Source organism: Chlorocebus sabaeus, chromosome 29, assembly GCF_047675955.1.
Source record: "Chlorocebus sabaeus isolate Y175 chromosome 29, mChlSab1.0.hap1, whole genome shotgun sequence".
Lineage (NCBI taxonomy): Eukaryota > Metazoa > Chordata > Mammalia > Primates > Cercopithecidae > Chlorocebus > Chlorocebus sabaeus.
This window is the reverse complement of record NC_132932.1, coordinates 16,566,394-16,583,806: the sequence shown is the minus strand read 5'-3', so window position 1 is coordinate 16,583,806 and position 17,413 is coordinate 16,566,394. Positions and strand designations below refer to the sequence as shown.

General features: G+C 54.9%; 1 protein-coding gene across 3 annotated transcripts in view; it reads right to left on the bottom strand.

The window, feature by feature from the left end:
• Window positions 1-12,858, bottom strand: part of ANPEP (alanyl aminopeptidase, membrane) — a 30,433-nt gene extending 17,575 nt beyond the window's left edge. Inside the window, exons 1-10 of one of the 3 annotated variants that reach the window (XM_073013031.1) lie at window positions 12,538-12,858; window positions 3,786-4,570; window positions 3,150-3,292; window positions 2,904-3,043; window positions 2,318-2,444; window positions 2,080-2,234; window positions 1,713-1,826; window positions 1,470-1,613; window positions 1,265-1,330; window positions 1,062-1,127 (exon numbers count right to left, since the gene is read on the bottom strand). In XM_073013031.1, coding sequence (XP_072869132.1) covers window positions 1,062-1,127; window positions 1,265-1,330; window positions 1,470-1,613; window positions 1,713-1,826; window positions 2,080-2,234; window positions 2,318-2,444; window positions 2,904-3,043; window positions 3,150-3,292; window positions 3,786-4,402 — 1,572 coding nt within the window. In that variant the 5' untranslated portion in view covers window positions 4,403-4,570; window positions 12,538-12,858. Of the gene's footprint in view, window positions 1-1,061; window positions 1,128-1,264; window positions 1,331-1,469; window positions 1,614-1,712; window positions 1,827-2,079; window positions 2,235-2,317; window positions 2,445-2,903; window positions 3,044-3,149; window positions 3,293-3,785; window positions 4,628-12,537 lie in introns of all 3 variants that reach the window. The other 2 variants (XM_073013030.1, XM_007990380.3) reach the window with 2 other exon arrangements.
• Window positions 12,859-17,413: the final 4,555 nt, after the last annotated feature.

The window sequence follows — 17,413 nt, the reverse complement described above, 5'->3', positions numbered from 1 at the left end:
TGTGGGGAGGAACCAGCTGGGGACTGCGGGCCGAGGGGCTCAGGTGGGCCGAGGGGCTCAGGAAAGAAGAGTGAGAGGGAAGGAGGGAAGGGAGGAGAGGTTGGCTTCAGAGGGAATGCAGAGGGGAAGTTGGGGCAGATCAAGGAAGGTAGTGGGGGAGACCCAGGCAATGACAGTGTCATGTCAGCAGCATCTCAGGGTCAGGGGATTGGAAATTGCCCAGCAGGGACCTGGACCCCAGCTGTGACTCTGTGATGACAAGATCCTGGGTCTCGCTTCCCCAGTGAGACTGGCCCGGACTAGAAGTGCAGCAGCAACAGTGGGGGAGAAGCTGGACGGGAATTTGGGGCCCGGAACTCTGGAGGGGCTGTCGGTGAGGAGAGGACATGTCTGTCCTCTGGCTGAAGAGGCTGGCATTGGGCAGGGCTGCAGGGATGGGGTGGGGGGCAGCTGTCAGGGAGCGGAAATGATGGGGGCAGGATGGAGAGCAGGTGGACTCCAACCCTGGGGGAGGCGGAGGAGCGGCGGCCTCTGGGGGAAGGCAGGAGGGTGCAGGCAGTCTGAGGGTTTGCCACACACACGGGCTGTGTGGGGTCTGATGGAGAGGAACTCCAGGTGGAGCAGGGGCAGAGGGCAGAGTTCCTGCTGAGGGTGGAGCTGTGTGCAGAGACGTGCCTGGAAGGTGCCAGCGGGGGCACAGGGCAGCCAGGAGTGGGAGAAGATTGAATGCCCAGCTCCAGAGTTCCAGGCAGAGGCGGGTTTGGACTTGGGAACCATGAGGGCCGTTTCCTCACCACCAGGAAGGGGCTCTACAGCTCCCAACAAGGAGCCCACTATAGCCTGAGGTCAGATGCCGGCCAGGGCCTGGACCACGGCCTCACTCAGACACCTCCTGCAAGGAGCCATCCTGGGGCCCACTATAGGGAGGAGCAATGGAGGCTCCATCCACCCTGCAGGGCTGGTCAGCTGGACCCATTCTCTTGTACACGTGCTGCCCCCAGGCACCTTCAGCATCTCAAGACCCCAACAGGATGGCTGTGGAGGGGCTGGCTGCTACTGACCTCCTGCAGGTGGTCCCACAGGTTCAGGTAGATGGTGTTCTGGTAGGCAAAGGTGTGGAGGTAGGACTGTAGAAAGACAGGGCACAGTGAGGGCACAGCTGGAGCCCCCCAGGTTCCCCTTCTGTGGTGGGCTGAGGCCCGGGTCAAGGGCCAGGGGCAGAAGGAGACCCACCCTCATGGCTGGCCCAGGGTGCGGTACTCACTGCCAGGCCCTGCTTGAATACATCCTCGGACAGGAAGCTGGAGAGCATCCTGAGGACTGAGGCACCCTGGGGAGGGGGTGAGGGGGTGCTCAGAAGGCTGTGCTGAGCCACCAGGACCCTGTGCCTCCAGTCCCCAGCTTCAGTGAGGCCCCTCCAGGCCAAGTCCCCACCTCCCTCCCTGTGTCCCACGAGGAGTGGGCTGCACCTTGCTGTAGGAGATGGAGTCAAACAGCTCACTGATCTGGGCCGGCGTGTTGATCTCCGAGGCAGGAGTGGACAGTGGGTGGGAGGAGGCCAGTGCATCCACGGCCATCACACGGTACACATCGTTCAGCACCATGAGGTCTTTCTGCAAATTCCCCAGGGCCATCAGGACACTGGCCTGGTAGCGGTGGCCCAGGTCTCCCTCCACGCCCCCCCCCCACTGGACCCCAGGGCAGCTGCTCACCAAGTTCCAGGTGGGCTCTGCATAGTCAGCACCCAGGTACTCCACGTAGGAAGCAAAGCCCTCGTTCAGCCAGAGGTCATTCCACCACTCTATGGTCACCAGGTTCCCGAACCACTGCGGGGGGAGGGGTCAGCTGGGCAAGCCATGCCCAGGCCGGGCACTGAGAGTCCCCAGAACTACCCTCCCCAGGGCTGGCCACCTGCCAGGCACAGTGGGGACTTCACCAACCCTATCGTGACCCCTTCCTGCTGCCCTGCCAGGCGGCACCCTCCTCCCTTCTCAGCAGCCTGGGACGGAGCCTGGACCTGCACCATCTCCTCCTGGAGCCCCCGTTTCCTTCTCTGCACTCCCCGAGATGGGGGTCTACCTGGTGGGCCAGCTCGTGAGCAATCACAGTGACCACCCGCTCCTTGTTGCTGCTGGAGGAGGACAGGGGGTCGAACAGCAGGGAGTTCTCCCGGTAGGTCACCAGTCCCCAGTTCTCCATGGCGCCGGCGTTGAAGTCAGGCAGGCCAATCTGGTCTGGGGAGGCGAGGCCATTGGCAGGATGGCCTCCAGGAGTGGAATTCCAACCACTGCCTCCCTCCTCGAGGACCCCTACTCACCTGATTTTGGAAGTGGGTAGGGTGTGTCATAATGACCGGCAAAGAAGTTAAGGATGGGGCCTGTCACGTTCAGGGCATAATCGCCGTGGCCCGCCGCAATGGCACTGGGCCGGGCCCAGATCCGGATCTGCAAGGTGTGAGGAAGAAGCAGGCCAGGGGTCCCTGTTTGATCCTGGGGCAGGTGGGCTGGGTCCCAGGGCCCAATGGGCTGGGGGGATCCCCAGTGGGCCAGGGCTGGGGGTCAATCAAGCTAAACCTAGAGACCTGGTCAGCAGAGGGGAACGCTAAGGGGGCCTGGAAGCGGTGGGTCCTAGAGAAGGGCCTTTGGAGAATACCAGTCATCATAGCCACCGTCTGTCTGGTACTGGTGGCTCAGGAACTCCCTTCATGAGGAGAAACCATTGTTTTCACTTTTCAGGTGCAGAAATGGAGAACCAAAGAACAAGACACTTGCCCGAAATCACTCAGAGCTGGGATTCAAACCCTGGCCTAATGATTCCGAAACTGGTACAGGGATGAAGAGAACAGGAAGACCCCTCAAGCCAGGGCCAGCCCAGGTGAAGGAGAGATGGGCCCAGCCTCATACCAAGACACCATTGGATGCCTGCTTCTCCACGTAGGTGAACTCGCTGACAATGAAGGCCAGCAAGTACGTGGACATCTTGGGCGTGGTGTGGAACTCGGTGACAATCCAGTTGGGGTCTCCTGGAAGTGGGGTGCTGGGACCTGGGCAGGGAGTATGCAAGTGTGTGAAGATGCATCCTCCTGCCCCGCACCCCAGCCCCAGCGTGCCTGCCCCCTGCCCGTGTGGCCCCAGGCAGGGCCCACTCACCTTTGGGAAGCATGTTGGACAGGGCTGTGAGGTCCTTGGGGTGGATAAGCGTGATGTTGAACTCGGCCTTCATGGCTGGTTCATCGAAGCATGGGAAGGACTTCCGGGCGTCTGCGGCCTGCATCTGCGTTGTGGCCACCACCCTACCCCAACCAGAAAGTTAGAGGCTATGCTAGGGCTGGCTCTGAGGATGCTACCAGGTATGCAGGGAAAGGGGTACATGGAAGTCTACCCCAGCCTAACCCCTTCTCCTGCTCCTGCCCCCGCCTCCCCCAGGAGCCTCCGGAGCCCTGCCAGGCTAGCTGACTGGTGGAGAAGGGGACTCCTTCTGGATTCGGGGTGCCAGCAAGCTCTCAGGGACCTTGGGTGAGTTTCTCTCCTCTGAGCCTCAGTTTTCCTGCCTGTTCAAGGGACACTCCGTCCCTCATCCCCAGCTTCCTGGTGAGGGGTGGGGAAGCCCTCCCAGTTTGGTGTGTTGGCAGCTGCTCTGCCAGCAGCTGCAGGTGAAGCAATGGGCCAGCCTCGGGCTCCACAGGGTTCAAAGGCCTGCAAGCTAAGTGCTTCCTTGGCCCTCAGAATCCAGCCTTGCCTCGGCACCTCGGATCCACCCCACCGGGTAGCCCAGCCGGAACTCACTTTTTGACATCGCCGTCCATGTACTCGCTGCGGTAGAAGCCCGCCAGGTCATCTGCCAACTCCCCCTCGAACTCACTGTCCATCTCATATTGGCTGTCCTTCACCAGGGAGCCCCTGAGGTGCACCACCAGGTACTCGGTGAGCTCCACCAGCTCGGTTCTGTCGATGTCGGGGGGCTGGGAGCCTCCCACTCCACGCAGGGCCACCCTGTGCCCCTGGTTGAGGGTGTAGTTGAGCTTCTTGCTGTGGATGATGATGACGTTGGTGGCCTCCTTGCAGGTGAAACGGACGGTACTGGAGCCCTTAAAAATGTATAGGCCCCTGTCATCGGGGGTGAGGTACGGCCTCAGCGTCACCTGGTAGGAATCGGGTTCCAGCGTGTTGGGGAGGCGGTAACGGTTCCACAGTATGCTTTGGTCCAAAGTGGTGGCCAAGGTGGGGTTGCTGGTGGTAGCTGAGGCAGACGGGGTGGTGGAGGCCTCGAGGGAGCTCTTGGCATTCTTGTTCTTCTCCTGGGAGTACACCACTGACAGTGCGATGATCGTGCACACGGCCGCCACGCCCAGGAGGATCCCCAGGATGCCCAGGGACTTGGAAATGTAGAAGCCCTTGGCCATGGTGATGGTGGGGAGGCGGCTCAGGGAGCCTCAGGCCAGGTGGAGAACGGAGCAGCCCCAGGCTGGGCTTATATCCCTAAAGGGGAGGAGCCCCACAACAGGCAGACTGGGCAAAAATTAACCAGGGCTCCAACAGGCGAAGGTCACTGGACTGGGCAGGGGCACACTCTGCCTGGGGAGAGAAGATCCAAGAACAGTGTGTAGAGCTGGGCTTGGGGGTGCCTGCTGGAAGCAAACAGTGTCTGGTTACACGCTGCAGGCAGCCTGGGATCAGGCCTGAGGGCCGAAGGGCAGGCTGCCGGCTAAGGGCCCAGCAGGCAGAGCAAGTGGCCAGGTGGCATTGCATTGATCTGCTTGAGAGCTGAGAGGATGGGAACAGCATCAGAACTGAGGTTAGAGTCAGGGAAGGACTTCCCAGAGGTGAGAGATGGGAGGTGCACAGAGAAGGGTTCCTGGCTCCTATTAAGAACACACTGGGGTCACCCCTTTGGTTTTATCTCTGGAAGGATGCCAGGAGCTCCTCAGTGACAAGGTCCCAGCCTCCCTTTCATTCTTCAAGAGCACGGAGTTCCTCCAGGTTCCCCTCCCTGCCCCTTCTTGCCAAATACTTTTTCCTCCATTATCAGCTCACGGAATAAAATGAAATGAGTTGTTTTGCTTGTTTGCTGAAGGCTTCATCTCTTTCCAGCTGTGACCTTGAGCAGGTAACTTTACCCTTCTGAACCTCTCTCCTCATAAATAAATAACTGTATTTGCCTCTCAGGTTTGTTGAACAGATTTAATGAGAAAACACATTAAACACCAAATAGTAGAATGATTAAAAATCATTCCCGGCTGGGCGCAGTGGCTCATGCCTGTAATCCCAGCACTTTGGGAGGCTGAGGTGGGTGGATCATGAGGTTACGAGTTCAAGACCAGGCTGACCAACATGGTGAAACCCCATCTCTACTAAAAATACAAAAAAATTAGCTGGGCGTGGTGGCAAGCGCCTGTATTCCTAGCTACTCAGGAGGCCGAGGCAGAGAATTGCTTGAATCCAGGAGGTAGAGGTTGCAGTGAGCTGAGATCGCACCACTGCACTCCAGCCTGGGTAACAGAGCGAGACTCCGACTCAAAAGAAAAAAAAAAATCATTCCCTTCTTTTTTACCCAAAGCTCAATGATTGCCTCTTTCTATCCTTGGTAGAAATGAAGATATTACTCACCATACTCAATAAAATACACATCTTACAGGAAAATTATGTTCATTGTCACTTTCCCCATCCACCAGCCCAGTTTCTCAGACCTCGACACCGCCTGACCTCACTCCACATCCAATTCACCCACATTCCACCATGGCAAGATGCACTTGTCAAAGCCATTCTCATCATCTATGTGGACACAGCAGGGCCCTTATGGACTCCCTGCCTCTATTTGGGCCTGCTTGAACCTGCTCAACACAAATTGGATCATTTTATGCCACTGCTAAAAAACCTTCCTTCTCCTTGTAGAGTCCAGACCAGACCTTCTAAAGGAACCCACAAGCCTGGGTACAATCAGCCTTCCCATTTCCTGGCCTCTTCCCCTGTTGCAGTGCCCTAGCCACTCTGGCCATCATCAAGCTCCAGGGCCTTGGCACATCTGTTCCCTCTGCCTGGATCTTCTCTTCCCTATTGCCTTGGTTAATTCCTTTCCATCCTACAAGTCTTCCGCAGGGAAGCTGCCCTGACCTCCCTGACCATGTCAAGCTCCTGTGAGCTCCATTAGCTCCACAAACCTGTTCTGCAAAGCCCCAGAACTCAGTGCAGTCTTCCCTTTGATCTGTGTAGTGATAACTTGAGTCCTGGACTGCAGGTCCTGTGACAGCAGGGCCTCACCAGCACTTAGCACAGTGCCTGGCACACAGTAGGTCCTCATTACTGAGATGTTGAGTGGATGCGCACATGCATGAAGAACTGAGTAAATGAATGAATGAGTCAGTCCAGGAGAAACTCCTTACCAAAGTCTTTCTGGCCTCTGTCTCCCAGCTTGTCCTCACCCTACACCTGCCCCAGGAGAAGTGCTTGCCTCTTCTGAGCCCTTCTCCAAGCGTGGCAGGCAGGCAGGACGCAGGTCAGGCCCAAGCATGCCAGTGCCCACATGCCTTCCTGCTCCCTCAGCTCTGCTCCCTGAGGGCCTCGCTCGTCTGTTGCCCCTGTCACCCCTGAGCTTGCAGGAAGGCTTGTTAAATAAATGCAACGTGTGAATTGAAGGGACACGTGGATTAATTCAATCAGGCACAAGCAAAACACAAATGCCTACCACCTCTCATCTGGTGTGTGGAGGCTGAGTATGAGCACAGGGTCTTTGGGGGAGTCCTGGGTGCCCACCTTTGAGACTGAGGGTGCTCTGAGCCTTTGGCACTTCCCCAAGGGGCCTTGGTCTGGGACCAGCGTGGACTTCCTACTGCAGTGACCAGCAGCCACCCCATTAGGCTTGGGTGATGACCCCAAGGGGCACTCGTGCAAAATCAGGTGTCGGGAAGGGCTCCAGCTTGGGCGTGGTGAGAGAAGGAGTAGTGGCTCCCAGTGCATGCTGCCAGGCTCCTCCCATCAGGGTGGAATTCGCCAAGCGAGGCCATCTTTATAGCACCCCCCAGGCTGGCACTGGGGTGCCATGCCTGCCCCTGAACAGCCTTTTGATATGTCCCTAACTGAGCCTGCAGCCCCCTCCCACCTTTGCAACAGAAAGACCCATAAGTCGGCCTGAACTAGTCCCTTTTCTAAACAAAGAAAGAGGCCCTGCCTGGCCCACCATGGTCTCTTCCTGTTTGCTTTGGATTCAGACCATAGGCCCAGCTGGCTGGAATCTTTTACTCTTCTGGACAAGGCCTCTGGTCTTCCAAGTTGGTGCAGCAGGTAGCCCAAAGTTGGCTCTATAATGAGAGGTCCCTGCTCTAGGCACCAGGCCAACCCAGGCTGGGGGCATAGAGACAGCCACGCTCTGCAGCCCCCACCTTCAGGAACACACAAAAGGGCTTCCCTCCTCCAGCCCCCTGCCACAGCCCAGGCCTGGCCACTTCCACACTCCATCAGGCAGTGGCAGCTATGCTGCCCTCACCTGTCACCCAACCCCACCAGCACACATCAGCAGAGGGCTCTTCCTAAGAGTGTGGGTGGGACTCTCCCATTCAAACCTGGTGCCCAGCCCCTCACTGCCTGCAGAGTGAAACCTCAACTCTGGCTTGGGCCTTAATACCTTCTGTGAACTTGACCCTCTGGCCTGTCCTCTTTCTACTGCCCACTGTGGCTCCAGCTGCCAGCGTCTCCCCAGATCATCTGGGCTTTTTCATACCTCTGTGACTTTGCTCATCCTGTTCCCATTGCCAGGAATGCCTTTCCTCTCCCTCTTGTCAAACTCCTACTCATCCTTCAAAACCCAACTCAATGTCACTGCCTTATCATGCACACCAGCGCCCCCTCCCCTCTGTGCTTCCCCAGTCTCCAGTTCCCACCTCTATCACAGCACTTAGGAAAACGCCACTGAGGCCGAGCACGGTGGCTCACGCCTGTAATCCCAGCACTTTGGGAGTCCAAGGCGGACAGATCACAAGGTCAGGAGTTCGAGACCAACCTGGCCAACACAGTGAAACCCTGTCTCTAATAAAAATACAAAAAATAAGCTGGGCGTGGTAACAGGTGCCTGTAATCCTAGTTACTCAGGAGGCTGAGGCAGGAGAATCATTCAAACCTGGGAGGCGGAGGTTGCAGTGAGCCAGGATCTCATCACTGTATTCCAGCCCGGGGGACAGTGCAAGACTCCATCTCAAAAAATAAATAAATAAAAATACAAAATTAGCTGGGCGTGGTGGCGCACACCTGTAGTCCCAGCTACTTGGGGGGCTGAGGCAGAAGAATTGCTCGAACCCAGGAGGTGGAGGTTGCAGTGAGCGGAGATCGTGCCACTCCTCTCCAGTCTGAACGACAACAGAACGAGACTCTGTTTCAAAAAAGAAAAAAAAAAAGAAAAGAAAAGAAAAACCCTAGTGATATGTTCAAAAGCCTGCCGCTATGCGTAAGTACCCCAAAGGAAGGCTTGGTGGCTTCGTCTGCCCCTCCATGCCTAGCACAAGGCAGGAGCCCAGTACATGTTGGCCAAATGGATGACAACACCCACAGTCCTTGCCATGACCTATAGGCCCTGTGTAACCCAGCCCCCAGTGATTCTCTGGCCTCATCTCAAGCCCTCTCCCCTGTCACTTCTGTGTTCCACCCCAGTGGTCTCTTTCAGTTCAAGTCCAACCTGTTCTTCCCTCCTTCATTCTCCCTTCCTCCCTACACACAAGCTGATCCTTGGGCCTGGAAAGCTTCCTGCCTTTGCCTCCTCCACTGCGCACTTGCCCTGGAGACTCACGTCAGTGGTACTGCCCCCAGGCAGCCCTCCAAGTGCCTCCATGGGGGTAGCACCAGGTGTGCTGTATCCTCCACACCTGGCATGCAGTGGGCGGGCAACACATGCTTGTGGAATGGGGCATCAATGCAAGAATGAGAGACAGCAGTTAAGGATGGAACTTCAGAGTTCTTGATCCTCGGGACAGGTTCCATCCTCCCTATCCGACATTCCTTCCTGGGCTTCTGGACTGTGCACAAACCACCTTGTGATTCACCTTTGTGATTATTTACTTCATATTTTTCTTTAAATCAATTCACTTTCTTAGCCTCCTTCTGAGCAATAATAAAATCACAGTTGGATGTGTTAATTTATATTAACAATTCATGACTATTGGTTTAAGAATTGTTCCTCGGCCGGGCGTGTTGGCTCATGCTTGCAATCCCAGTACTTTGGGAGGCCAAGCTGGGCAGATCACGAGGTCAGGAGATCGAGACCATCCTGGCTAACACGGTGAAACCCCATCTCTACTAAAAATACAAAAAATTACCCGGTCGTGGTGGCGGGTGCCTCAGCCTACTCGGGAGGCTGAGGCAGGAGAATGGCGTGAACCTGGGAGGCGAAGGTTGCAGTGAGCCAGGATCATGCTACAGCACTCCAGCCTGGGTGACAGAGTGAGACTCCGTCTCAATAAAAAAAAAAAAAAAAAGAAAAAAGAAAAAAATTCTTCCTCTAGGTAGCTCCTAAAAGCATCTTGTCCAGTTGCACCCGCCTTGGGAACTGCTGCTGCACCCTGTATGATGTTGGGGGTGGCGGCCCTGCGGGTTGTCTTTGGCTCTTTCTGCCAGTGAGCAAAATGCATGTGTTCCTTTCACTGTGAATTTCTTGACGGGGTAGAAGCTGAGCTCTCAACCTACCTCAACTAAAGCAGCCTTTCTATGGGTTTATGTATTTCTTCCCTGCCTATGTTTTAGCCCAGAAAACTTAAGTTCTTCTAAACTAAAACCAAAGCCAAAACCAAAAAACATGAAGGTTGACAACGATCATGCCAGGGCATATCTAAGTCACAGTGACAGTGTGGAAGATACCCACACTTGTGGGTGGGGAGAGGTTCTTTGGTCTCAGATGTGAAGTGTAAGAGGCTTTCTACTCTAATATGAAGACTCCAGGAGCCTGGGAGGGGCTGTGGCCGGGACAGCGGAGCACCTGTGGCCGGGTAAGCTGCTGTGTGATCCACGCTCCATCCCTGACCACTGGGTCCTTGGGTAGGCCCCACCCACTCCCACTCAGTGTCCCTGACTGTGAACTATAAGGCTGGGTAGACTGGGAGCTCAGGGACAACTTGGGGCTCATCTGTCTGCTCTGAGGGAGCAGTGAGTGAGAAGGGTAGGGATGAGGCTGGGGCTGGGCCAGGGCACACTCCATCCCCGCAGGCCCCTGCCTTTCTCCCAGGCTTCTGAGGCCTCTGTCCATAGCTGCATCACCCCAGGGTGCTTCCTCTGGGAGCCCTGGCCATTGCCCCTCCTGCAAGAACCTCAGAAGGCCCCAGTGGGAAGTTGCCTCTCATCAGCCTCTTCAGCCCAATGCGGGGCACACAGGAGGGAAGGAGCAGAGGCCTTTGTGGGTGGGGGAAGTACACATAGGGGCCACAGATCCTGCCTGGCAACTCCTGTCTGCCAAATGGGGGGTAATTATCCTGGTGGGGCACATAGTAGGTGAAACTGAGCACCTACTATGTGCCCTACCAGGATAATCACCTCCATTTGGCAAATGAAGACACCGAGGCACAGAAAGGTTAAGTGATTTGCCCAAGGTCACACAGCTAGTTAGCAGCAGGTTCAACAGCTTAACTACATATGCCTCCTAAAAATGTCCTCCCATACAGCCCCCCACATCTACTGTGGCAGTGCCCAGGGGAGTTGAAGACCACAGAAGGAGACACACACCCATTTGGCCAGACCAGGACTGGGAGCTGGGGGGTAGTTGTCGGAAGCAGAACTTGTCACCCAGGGAGTACTGGGGGCTGCTTCCAGACACAGGCCTGTGGAGGACACACATCTTGCCTCCAAGATGTGACTGGGACCACTGTAGGGCCAGGAGTGACAGGCACCCGGGGTGGAGCCCAGGCTGGGAATAGATGGCTGCCAGCCAATGTGGATGAGGGCACCCCAAGGCCTCGGTGTGCGGCTGACACACTGTCCATGCCACGCCTCCAGGGCTGTCCAGGAGCCCCAGAATAGGCTTCCAGATCTCCCACCAGAGCCACAGCCCAGGAACTGGACCCAGTTCCAATACCTCCACCTCTTCTGACATGGGGACCCCCATCTATGCCCTCAGAATGCCTAGCATACAATTCTTACAGTGATGGGGCTGGAGGCCTTAGCTTAAAGGCTGTAGGGGTGTAAGGAGCCAGGGTGTAACGAAGGTCCCACTCCCCAGAAGGCTCTGGGAGAAGCACAGGGCAGGGGGCAGGGCTGCCTCAAGACACTGGGTGGTTTCCCCATCTGTGAAGTGGGAGCAGAGCTCTTGGTGGCCTCCTTGCACTCATAGTGTGGCGTTGGAGGCTAGGGCTCCACAGGAAGGTGGCCAAGAGTGGATGAGGGCCACATGGGCCCAGCACGCCCTCCCACAGGGAGAGGGGAGTCCACCTTCTCACCTGCCCAGCTCCTCCAAACCCAATGGGGCCAGCCAGCCTTCCTGTGGGACAGAGGCCGTCCCCACTTCCTCCTGGCCACCCCTGCCGCACACGCCCACATCCCCAACACAAAACACATGCCCTGAGGGGCCCTCTGGTCCAAGCCTCCCCTTTCACAGGTGAATTAACTGAGGCCCAGTAAGTCCAGGGCGTTTAGAGACTCAGGGATGAAGCCACATCAGACCTCAGGTCTGGCTGAGACCAGGGCTCTGACCACCCCCGAACACGGCCTGGCAGGTGCAGTCCGGGAGCTGAGGTGGGGGAGGAGTGGGGATCAAGTCACAAAACCCCAGGACATAGCCCACCTGGGCCGTCCCGGCCCACCGCACTGCTGGGGCATATGGAGTCATTTGAGGAAAGGATCCCATTGGCCCTGTTTCAGGAACCCCTTCCCAGACCAAGACTGGATTGCAATGGGGCCCTGGATCTAAGTTGCTCACCAGGGAGGGCGTGGAATAGGCTCCACAACCCCCAAACCTCGGTCCCCATCCGTGCCCCGGCATCTTGGCCAGGTTGTAGGAGCGAGGGAGAACGCGACTGTAACGCGGGCGTTGAGCACTTAGAGTTCCCCTTCCTCTTCACCGAGGGCTGCGGCGGAGGTTTTAGACCGAGGCGCGAGATCTAAGGTTAAAGAAGGGGCCTCTGAGCCCAGTCTTGGCCAGTGACCCCACAGGAGGGCCGGGTTCGCACTTCGCATTCGGCCGCTCCCCACCCACCAGGGATGGAGTGGCCGCGACCGAGCCGGGTCCACCCTGCTGCAGCTTGGCTCTGCTCTGCCGCCCTTCCCGTCTGTCCTCCCCAGGCTCACGCCGCCCTCGCCCACCCTGGGACTCCCTCCCCAGATGGGAGCCCCTCCGACCCCTGCGAGGCCTGCTGGGGACCCACTTGGCCGCGAGATCGTAGTGGGAGCTCGGCCAAAAGAATTCTTCGCTTTCCCTGGTCCTCAGTTTACCCATCTGGGAAGAGGGGCATCGCGGCCGCAGAATTCCAGCTCCCCAAGCGCCAAGCTTTGGGTCTGCGCTCCCTCGGTTCCCGCGCATCCAACGGCCGCGAGACCCCTACCCGTGCCCGCAGCCCCCGCCCTCCCGCCCCACTTGCCTGGGCCGCCGGGCGCTGGACCCTGGTGGGTTCCGAGCCTTCGGGACACCGCGCCGCGCCGCGCCGCCGCCGTCCCTGCCCCGCCAGCACTGGACTCCTCCTTGCCCGTCTTTTTAAAGGGAAGTAACCTGACCCGACCACTGCTCCTCCCGATTCACCCCTAGCCGGCCGCCCGCCTGCAGCTCCGCCCGGGCTCCGCCCCCGCCCGCGGCTTCCCGGGAGCCCCCCAAGGCTCCTCCGCTCCTCCGACGGCCCGGCCTTCCCCCCGGGGCCTGGGATGCACCAAGGCTCCAGCCGCCCCCGATGGGGCCCCCGTCGCCGCAGCCTGCAGGCCCCGCCGGCCACATCTGGACGGCATCTGCCGCTGGGGAGGGGCTCGGAGCCTCGCCCCGAGTGTCCCGCAGGGAGCTTAGCGCATCCGGGGCAGGAAGCCCGCGCATCCCGTGCAGACTGGTGGTGCAGATAACGGACCCACCACAGCACGCAATTCAACTTTCTTGGTACCTGGGGCTCCTAGCGCAGAAGGCTAAGGGGACATAGCACGACTTTGCGAAAAAGCACGGGAGTCGGGAACACGCGCTTCTCATTTTTTCTTTTTCCTTTTTTTTGTTTTTGAGACAGAGTCTTTCTCTGTCGCCCAGACTGGAGTGCAGTGGCGCTTTCTCCGCTCACTACAACTTCCTCCTCCCGGGTTCAAGCAATTATCCTGCCTCAACCTCCCGAGTAACTGGGATTACAGGCGCACACCACCACACCTGGCTAATTTTTGGATTATTAGTAGAGACAGAGTTTCACCATGTTGGCAAGGCTGGTCTTGAACTCCTGACCTCAAGTGATCCGCCCGCCTCGGCCTCCCAAAGTGCTGAGATTACAGGCGTGAGCCACCGCACCTGGCCTGCGGCTCTCATCTTGATCCCGCTTGCAGAGGTTGTGTAGCCGCGGGAGCCCCGCCCGGGTGGAGCCATGACCAGCAGGGCTCCCCGTCTCTGAGCAACTTTACTGGGCGGGTACCAGATAATATTTGTATTGGTTCCCTGTGGCTGCGGTAACACAAACGTAAAACACCACAAATTTACTATCTTACAAGTTTTGTAAAATCAGAAGTCCAAAATGGGTCTCGCTGGACTAAAAGCAAGGGGGTTGAGGGATACGGCTTTCTCAGAGGCTGGAAGGGAGCCTGTTTCTTTGGCTTTTTTGGCTTCTAGAAGCTGCCCACATTCCTTGACTGGTGGCCCCATCCATCTTCAAAGCCAGCAGTGGCCCCTAGTCAATCACAACCTGCGATGATGACACCAACTGTTCTGCCTCTTGCTTCCAGTGGTAAACATCTTTGTGATTACATTGGGCTTACCCAGATAATCCAGGGTAATCTTTCTATTTTAAATCAATGGATTGTCAACTTTAACTCCACCTGCAACTGTAATTTCCCTTTGCGGGGATAGCATAACGTATTCACAGATTCTGGGCATTAGAACCAGGGCATCTTTTGAGGAGGAGGATATTATTATGTCTACCACAATATTCAAGCTGACTTCCCGAATTTCAGATTTCTTTTTTATTTTTTCTTTCTTTTTTTGAGACGGAGTCTCACTCTGTCGCCCAGGCTGGAGTGCAGTGGCGCGATCTCAGCTCACTGCAAGCTCCGCCTCCAGAGTTGACGCCATTCTCCTGCCTCAGCCTCCCGAGTAGCTGGGACTACAGGCGCCCGCCACCTCGCTCGGCTAGTTTTTTTGTATTTTTTAGTGGAGACGGGGTTTCACCATGTTCACCAGGATGGTCTTGATCTCCTGACCTCGTGATCCGCCCGTCTTGGCCTCCCAAAGTGCTGGGATTACACTGAATTTCAGATTTATAATCAAATTTAAGTTCTTCCTTATCCATGATTGGAATCCTTGGGACAGTTAAAGCCTTGCACTGCATGGTCCAAATTCATTGTTTTGTGACTGGCTGTGTATTATTATTTTACTTGTACTTGCTCTTCTTTTGGAAACTTCATGGAGGACCAGGGTACCCCTAGGTAGCAGCCTTGCTTCTCCTTCCTAATTTGCTGCTGCGCTCTTAAAAACCAGGTCACAAACGTATTGGAATATACAGTTGTGTGTAAAGTAAAAGTAAGTAGGCTCTGAGCGAGACCTGAGAGGCTGTTTTGTTTTTTCTCTCTCCAGTCTCATGCATGTCTGACCCTCTCCACTATCATATCTGGCATAATCTCCTCCATGTCTGACAAGCCAAGGAAACACTACATCAGGCCAGGAGAGAATCTTCCACCTGGGGCTCTGCCTCTCCTGCCCAGGCTCCACAGAGATTTTAAGAGGAGTAAAGATCCTGCTGTGGCGGAAGTGCAACCCAGCTTTCTGGAGGGCACTTTGGGGATAGGAATGAAGATCACTTTCAGAAATTTAGCCTGAAGAGGCTGAGCGCGGTGGCTCACACCTGTAATCTCAGCACTTTGTGAGGCCAAGGCAGGTGGATCACTTGAGGTGAGAAAGGGGCCAGCCTGGGCAACCTGGTGAAACTCTCTCTGTACTAAAACACAAAAATCAGCCAGGTGTGGTGGCACATGCCTGTGGTCCCACCTACCTGGGAGGCTGAGCATGATGAATCACTTGAACCCGGGAGGCGGAGGCTGCAGTGAGCCGAGATCACGTGACTGCACTCCAGCCTGGACGGCAGAGCGAGACGCTGTCTCAAAAATATATATAAATAAATTTAGCCTAAGGAAATAGAATATTTATGTGCAAGGCTTTTCACTGCAGTATTACTTGTAATACTGAAAAATCAGAAATAGCCTAAATGGGCCGGGTGTGGTGGCTCATGCTTGTAATCTCAGCACTTTGGGAGGCCGAGGCAGGCAGATCACGAGGTCAGGAGTTCGAGACCAGCCTAGCCAACACAGTGAAACCCTGTCTCTACTAAAAATACAAAAATTAGCTGTGCGTGGTGATGGGTGCCTGTAGTCCCAGCTACTGGGGAGGTTGAGGCACGAGAATCGCTTGAACCTGGGAAGCAGAGGTTACAATGAGCCGAGATAGCGCCACTGTACTCCTGCCTGGGTGACAGAGAGAGACTCTATCCCAGTAAAAAAAAAAAAAAAAAAAAAAGAATACGAAGAGACAGTTCTTGCTCTTGCAAAAAAAAAAATTCAAATGGGCTCATAAACATGTAAGAAGATGTTCAATAACTCACTTATTAAGATAATGAAAATTATAACTACAAAAGATACTATTCTTACCAGATCAGCAAAGAGAAAAAAAAGTTTGGTAGGTCAGGCACAGTGGCTCATGACTGTAATTCCAGCACTTTGGGAGGCTGAGGCAGGAGAATCACTTAAAGCCAAGAGTTCGAGACCAGCCTGGGCCACATGGCAAAACCCATCTCTATAAAATAATAATAATAATTAGCCGGGCGTGGTGGCACGTGCCTGTAGTCCCAGCTACTTGGAAGGCTGAGGTCAGAGGATTGCTTGAACCTGAGAAGTCAAGACTGCAGTGAGCTGTGATCGTGCCACTGCACTCCAGCCGGAGCGATAGAGTGAGTCCCTGTCTCAAAAAAAAAAAAAAAAAAAAAGTTTGGTAACACACAGTTTGCAAGGGTGGGAGGAAAACATGCATCCCCCTGCATTGCTGGTTGGTGTGTAAACTGACTCGACCTCGAAAGAGAATATTTGGGCAGTATTTATCAAACATATAAACACGTGTTCTATTTGATTTGGCACTTATAGAAATTTATCCTACAGATATGCTCACACATAAGTGAAAGGAATACCCAAAGCTTTTCACTGCATCACTGCAACATTGTAGCCAAAACTGCAATGACTTTTGCACCAACCTAATAGCTAGAAACAACCTAAATGTCCACCAAGAGAGATGGGATAAATGAATGATTATTGTATGCCCCACACTGGAATGCATATGACTATCAAAAATAACTAGGATTCCCCTTACAGAACGCTCCCCAAGACAGGTTGTTAAGTAATAAAACCTGGATGCAGAGCAGTGTTCAAGTCATTTATCAATTGTACTTAAATAGAAAAAACACAGACACACACAATTGGCTTTTATATGTGCGTGCACTGATAACACGAGTTGTTTCCCAGGAAGGAAACTGGAGCTGGAGAACAGGGTGGGAAACACATTTTTCAGCATATCCTTTTCTTCTCTTGAATGTTGAACCATGTGAATACCGTGTCTATTCAAAATATAAATAAAATTAAAAGTGAAGACAAAAGACTAGAAGATTAACAGGCTTTATATATATATATATACACACACACACACACACATATATACACACACACACACACACACACATATATATATATATATTTTTTTTTTTTTTTTTTTTTTTTTTTTTTTTGAGACAGAGTCTCGCTCCATTGCCCAGGCTGGAGTGCAGTGGCGCCATCTCGGCTCACTGCAAGCTCCGCCTCCCGTGTTCACACCATTCTCCTTCCTCAGCCTCCCGAGTAGCTGGGACTACAGGCACCTGTCACCACGCCCAGCTAATTTTTTGTATTTTTAGTAGAGACAGGGTTTCAACGTGTTAGCCAGGATGGTCTCAATCTCCTGACCTTGTGATACGCCTGCCTCGGCCTCCAAAACTGCTGGGATTACAGGCACGAGCCACTGTGCCCGGCCAATTTTTTTTTTTTTTTAAGATGGAATTTTGCTCTTGTTGCCTAGGCTGGAGTGCAGTGGCGCGATCTTGGCTCACCACAGCCTCCGCCTCCTGGGTTCAAGCGATTCTCCTGCCTCAGCCTCCTGAGCAGCTGGAATTACAGGCATGTGCTACCACACCCACCTAATTTTGTATTTTTAGTAGAGACAGGGTTTCTCCATGTTGGTCAGGCTGATCTCGAACTCCCAACCTCAG